We start from the raw sequence: 6,235 nt of genomic DNA on the forward strand, positions 1-6,235 counted from the left end.
GCCATTGATTTGTAGTTAATTATAACAATAATAATAATGATAATGATGTGCATTATTCTTATTAGATATAATTTAGGAGTTGCTGGTATTTTAAGTCATGCAAAAGCTTTTTGTGGCCTTAAAACGGTTAATAAATAATGGAATGTAGGAGTGTTCACACTAGTTGACTTTTTACCCTAATCTGGAGTTAATTTACAACAACCCTGTACTTCCCTTTCTTCATGTTTCCAAGTAACAGTAGAGTATCATTGAAAAATGTAAAATTCATATATAATATAGATCTATTACGTACATAGTGATCTATTTTAAGTGTTTATTTATTTTATTGTTGATGATTATGGCTTTACACCCAATAAAAACCCAAAAATCAGTGTCTTAGAAAATTAGAATATTATATAATACCAATTGCTACTTTTGGAGCAGTGTGGGCAGTGTGTCAAATCCTGCTGGAAAATGAAATCTGCTTCCAAACCATCACTGATTGGTGGAAACTTCACACTAGACCTCGAGCAGTTTGGACTGTGTGTCTCTCCGCTCTTCCTCCAGACTCTGATCCCTTGATTTAACTTACAAATGAAATGTAAAATGTACTGATGATCAGTGATGGTTTGTTTAGAGAGACATGTCTGTCATCTGCTGCTGTTGATCCACTGTGTTTTATTATCAAGTCTAAAGTCAGTGCAGTGTTTTGTTTTCCCACAAAATCTTACAGCACTTCATATCTTACAGCTTCCCTCTGCTACTGACAACTTTTATGGAGATGCAGATTTCATTTTCCAGCAGGATTTGGCACACTGCCCACACTACCAAAAGTACCAATTGGTTTTGTATAATATTAAAATTTTCTGAGACACTAATTTAAATTAGCTTAAAATATGAGTTTCACATTTTGAACTGAATTACTGAAATAAAGTAACTTTACAAAATCTTTAATGATTTTGTAATGTTTTTGATGCACTAGTAAGTAGCAGTAGCAGTAACCTCCAGCAGAGGGCGGCCTGCGCTTCACTCTAAATCTATCTCACATCTTTTACAGCACTATTTCTCCCGCATTTTTAAGTATCTCGAAAGAAAAACGTCTCCCTGACATTAATCAGCAGTTTAATTCACTGCGACTCCTTCCTCCGAGCACAGAGCCGCAGTTTAAACGTCTAAATGACGCGGTGTTTTCCTCACCGCGCGACACGTAAATCCAAGTGTGACTGAGTCAGCTCGGACTTCACCACGCGCTTCACTGTAGCGATTAGTAACGCTGGAGTCGATTCACTTCACTGAACCGACTCCTTCCGTCTCAGCGAGTCAACGGCAGCGATTCACAGCCATACAATTCAACTTAAACCACAATCTTCGCTTAAAACCGCGGATTTACTAATTTATCTGTATATTATAGAACATTTTATACTGCACTGTGTTTCACTGGTTCAGTTTTTCAGATTGGGATTATTGAAGATCTTTTTAGAATAATCCCTGCCTCATACTGTTAACACAAACTCTTCAGTTTAATAATTTACACGGATTACTGCGTTTATTCAATAAAAGCTAATTAGCTATAATATACACTTTAAAATCCAGAAAAGAAAAGAAAAAAAACTTAATCTTAATTTAATAATTAATAGAAAATTGTTCCGTCAATTATAAAATTGTTTCTTTATTACATTAAAGTGTTCTCTTTATTTAAACAAATAATTCCCTCAGTTAAATAAATTGTTCCTTTATTATAATAAATGATTCCCATATTTTAATAAATTGTTCCCTCAGTTATAATAAATTGTTCTCTACATTTAACCACCAATTCCCTCATTTAAAAAAATGTTTCCTAAATTATTAAACTGTTTCTTTATTATAATAAATTATTTCCTCATTTAAGTTTTTTTTCTTTAATTTAAGCACCAATTTCCTCTCATTTCCTCTCATATATACCTCATTTGGAAGTTTTGTTTCTATGCCGCTAGTTTTTGTACATTAATCCACATTATTATATATTTTTTTCTTTATAATTCTTAATAATTTTCTTTACAGTAAGTTTTCACTGGGAAGAAAAAGCTTACTGTAAAAAATGATTCATTCTGAGTTGAGACTCGGTTCAAGCGAGTCACTGAAAAGAACCGGTTCACAAAGCGGCTCGTGCACGAGCCCCCCTCGCTGGTCGCGATGCGTGTGATGTTTATTGTGTAAACTCGGCGTGTTCTGCGTGATTTTACCGGATTAAAAGCTGAAGAGTCGCAGGTAAGAGCTGCACGGGCTCCGGGCCTCCGGTAGTGTCTGTAGCGGTTAGTCTGTTAGCGGCGCTGCGGGGAGATTAGCGGCGGTTCCGCGGCGGTTCGGTGGGTTTAATCCGCCCCGCGTGGAGCAGCAGAACCCGGCCCGGTCCGGAGTTCAGTTCCCTGGGTGTAACGCTCGCGGGGAACCTGTTACCTGCGTTACACTTAGTGATACTGTGTTACCTGCGTTACACCCAGGGAACCTGTGTTACCTGTGTTACACTCAATAATCCTGTGTTAGCTGCATTACACCTTGTGAACCTGTGTTACCTATGTAACCTGCGTTACACCTAGTGAACCTGTGTTACACCCAGGGAACCTACACCCCGTGACCTGTGTTACCTGCGTTACAACCCAGGGAACCTGTGTTACCTGTGTTACACTCAATAATCCTGTGTTAGCTGCATTACACCTTGTGAACCTGTGTTACCTATGTAACCTGCGTTACACCTAGTGAACCTGTGTTACACCCAGGGAACCTACACCCCGTGACCTGTGTTACCTGCGTTACAATCAGTGATCCCGTGTTACCTGTGTTACACTCAGTAATCCTGTGTTAGCTGCATTGCACCCCGTGAACCTGTGTTACCTATGTTACCTGCGTTACACCTAGTGAACCTGTGTTACACCCAGTGAACCTGCGTTACACCCAGTGAACCTTTGTTACCTGCGTTATACCCAGTCAACCTGTGTTACCTGTGTTACACCCAGCTCCTGACTCCCCGCCGGTGAAGATGAACACTAACCCGCTGTCTCGGACCCGCTCTGAGGTGTTCAGGGAGCTGAGGAAGGAGCTGTATGATGATGAGGAGTTTGGGCAGGTTCCTCACATCTTCGTCATCCTGGGAGCCTCGGTAAGACCCGTTATTTACAGTTACTGTAACAGTAACATGTTCTAATAACCTGCACATGTGTTACCTGGAGTGTTACCTAGTTCCCCCTGAACTCTTGTTACCTAGTGTTACCTCTACTGTTACTCATAGTGTTACTTATAATGTTACCTGTATTCTTGTTCCCTAGTTCTTTCTTACCTCTTGTTACCTATAGTGTTACCTATACTGGTACATATAGTGTTACCTATAGTGTTATCTATACTGGTACATATAGTGTTACCTATAGTGTTACCTAGTGTTCCCTGTCTTGTGTTACCTATAATGTTACCTGTATATTTTTGATACCTAGGTCTCTCTTTCCTCTTGTTACCTATAGTGTTACCTATATTGTTACCTAGAGTGTTACCTACACTGGTTCATATAGTGTTACATAGTGTATTCTTGTTACCTAGTTCTCTCTTTCCTCTTGTTACCTATAGAGTAACCAATAGTGTTACATATAGTGTTCCCTGTCTTGTGTTACCTAAAATGTTACCTGTATCCTTGTTACTTAGTTCTCACTCAACTCGTGTTAACCATAGTGTTACATATAGTGTTACCTAATGTTCCCTGTCTTTGTGTTACCTTTATCGTTTTCTGTACCTTTGTTTTCTAGTGTATCCTAACCTATAGCGTTACCTATAGTGTTATCTTTTATGTTCCCTGTATTCTTGTTACATATACTGTTACTTATAGTGTTCCTTGTACCCTTGTTACTGATAGTTACATGATCATGTTACATGTTGTGTTACCTGTATCCTTGTTACTTGTTCAATTCATTGTATAGGAACCACTATAGTGTTTCCTGTACCTTTTATACCCTTAGTTATCTATTTCCTCCCTCACTGATCAGTTTAAGCAGTTTGCTGTGCAGATTCAGAGTGACTTGCATTAATTAACAGGCCGGATGTTTGTGTAACATGAGTTCTGAGAGGAATAGAGATAAATGCCTTTATGCTCCATTCTGCAGACTCATCCTGCATGGCCTGTTGTTAACTGCACTTCAGCCCACATTAAAGTGTGACAGATTGATTTTGAGTGAGCCGGTCTCTGACCTGTATTCAGTGCTGTGATATAACGTATTGAATCTCCACGTAATTATCAGATCCAGGGCAGCGCAGATAAACAAGTGTTTTTCTTCTGCTCTCTAAAGGGGGACCTTGCCAAGAAGAAGATTTACCCCACGCTGTGGTGAGTGTCTGTGTTTGTCTGTCTGTCTGTCTGTCTGTCTGTGCATGTGTCCTTGAGCGTGCTCTCAGTCTCATCAACAAATTCTGTTTTTTTTAAGGTGGCTGTATAAAGATAAGCTCCTCCCAGAAGAGACGTTCTTCGTGGGCTTTGCTCGTTCCCGTCTGACAGTGGAAGATCTCCGCTCTGCCTGTTTACCTTATATGAAGGTAAAGGCCCTAATGAGGTGGAATCCAACACAGTGATATACCTAATACACAGCTTTGGAAAAAAAATAAGAGACCACATAAAAATATTTATTTCCTTCATCGTTTTTAAGTCTTAATCTTAATAGTCTTAATATTAATCTACAGTGTGTACAGAGTTATACATGAGTTTCAGTAAAGTTTCTCCAGCACAGAGGCTGGAGCAGTATTAGCACTAGCCGCTAACCACTTTTTCCCCGTTCAGAGGTGAGTATTTTCAGCCTGTGGCCTGCTCCTAACCCCAGCTAGCACTGCTAGAGCAGCATTAGCATTACCAGCTAAATGTGCTCCGTTCAGAGGTGAGTATATCGGACTGTAGCCTGTGTGTTTACCGTGTTAACACAAGCTACTTGGAATGAACCGCTAGCTAATTAGCGACCTGGTTTACCAGAACACTCTAGCTTCCTCAGTGTTGCCCTGTAATTGCTAGCGGTTAGCCGCTAATCCACATTTTTCATGTCTTATCAGGTAAAAGAGGCAGAAACGGAGCGTCTGTCTGCGTTTTTCAGTAGGAACTCTTACCTGGCCGGTCGGTACACGGAGGGAGATTCTTTCTCTCAGCTTCGTGCTCACCTGGACTCTCTCGCTCCTGAAGCTGCTGCCAATCACCTGTTCTACCTGGCCTTACCGCCCACTGTGTACCACGATGCCACCAAGAACATCAGGGAGCACTGCATGAGTGATGAGTGAGTGATCACCACAACCAAACCACATGCTAACACAACTATACAGAAACAGAAAATTACTATTAATACAATATTACATTAGACTGTATTACCAATTGTATTACAATCTTTGAAGGTAAAAGATAGATGAAAACCTACGTAGAGCCCAGGATTTATACATTACACTGGTAGCCAAGTAATGCAGAGCCTCTTTTATTCAGTGAACTTTAGAATAAAGATTATTCAGGTGGTTAAATATGTATTTTAATAACTCTAAACAATCTAAATTTAATCTAATATGTTGTTGTACCTGAGTAAAAGGATATTCTAGTTGCTAAATTGTGAGCATGAATTGCGTTTTTAATAATGTAACAATTTAAGCAAAAACCTTGCATCTTAGTTTTTGGTTTCTTTCATTTTTTTTACATTCTTTGAATCTGCCATTGGTTCTTTAAACTGTTGCAAAATGTCATGATAACTAGACCAAAAGTTCTTGAATTTTTACGTACACTTTTACGTAGACCTGGGTGCAGATATGACTTGATGATATGACCTTTGCAGACTGTTACACCTCTTTTAATGTGGATTTGTTTGCAACTTAAAATCACAGTTCAGCCACTAAATGGCCATAGATACTAGTCATGCTCTACAAAAAAACAAGGTGCCAATTATTGGTTATTATTATTATCAACCTATTAATCCCATTGGTGCATCCATACTTAAATAACCTAAATAAATGGAGATTTTTTACAATTATTTATTACAGGTGGAGAACCAAATAATAATTTGTGCTTTAAATTCGTATTTTTGTATTCGTATGTGTGTTTTTTTAGGGGGTGGAACCGTGTGATTGTAGAGAAGCCTTTTGGTCGGGACCTGCAGAGCTCAGAGGAGCTATCTGCTCACCTCTCCTCTCTATTCAGCGAGGAACAGATCTACAGGATAGATCACTACCTGGGCAAAGAGATGGTGCAGAACCTCATGGTGCTCAGGTGATGCATTAC

At 39.3% G+C, this 6,235-nt stretch overlaps 1 protein-coding gene across 2 annotated transcripts in view; it reads left to right on the top strand.

Annotated features, from left to right (window-relative positions):
• Window positions 1-2,097: 2,097 nt before the first annotated feature.
• The window catches only part of LOC103036206 (glucose-6-phosphate 1-dehydrogenase), a 12,948-nt gene continuing 8,810 nt past the window's right edge, over window positions 2,098-6,235 (top strand). For both annotated transcript variants that reach the window (XM_049462699.1, XM_022677108.2), the window contains exons 1-6: window positions 2,098-2,226; window positions 2,973-3,115; window positions 4,287-4,324; window positions 4,422-4,530; window positions 5,035-5,252; window positions 6,065-6,223. In XM_049462699.1, the coding sequence (XP_049318656.1) occupies window positions 2,996-3,115; window positions 4,287-4,324; window positions 4,422-4,530; window positions 5,035-5,252; window positions 6,065-6,223 (644 nt within the window). In that variant the 5' untranslated portion in view covers window positions 2,098-2,226; window positions 2,973-2,995. The remainder of the gene's footprint in view (window positions 2,227-2,972; window positions 3,116-4,286; window positions 4,325-4,421; window positions 4,531-5,034; window positions 5,253-6,064; window positions 6,224-6,235) is intronic.

Source organism: Astyanax mexicanus, chromosome 13, assembly GCF_023375975.1.
Source record: "Astyanax mexicanus isolate ESR-SI-001 chromosome 13, AstMex3_surface, whole genome shotgun sequence".
Taxonomy (NCBI): domain Eukaryota; kingdom Metazoa; phylum Chordata; class Actinopteri; order Characiformes; family Acestrorhamphidae; genus Astyanax; species Astyanax mexicanus.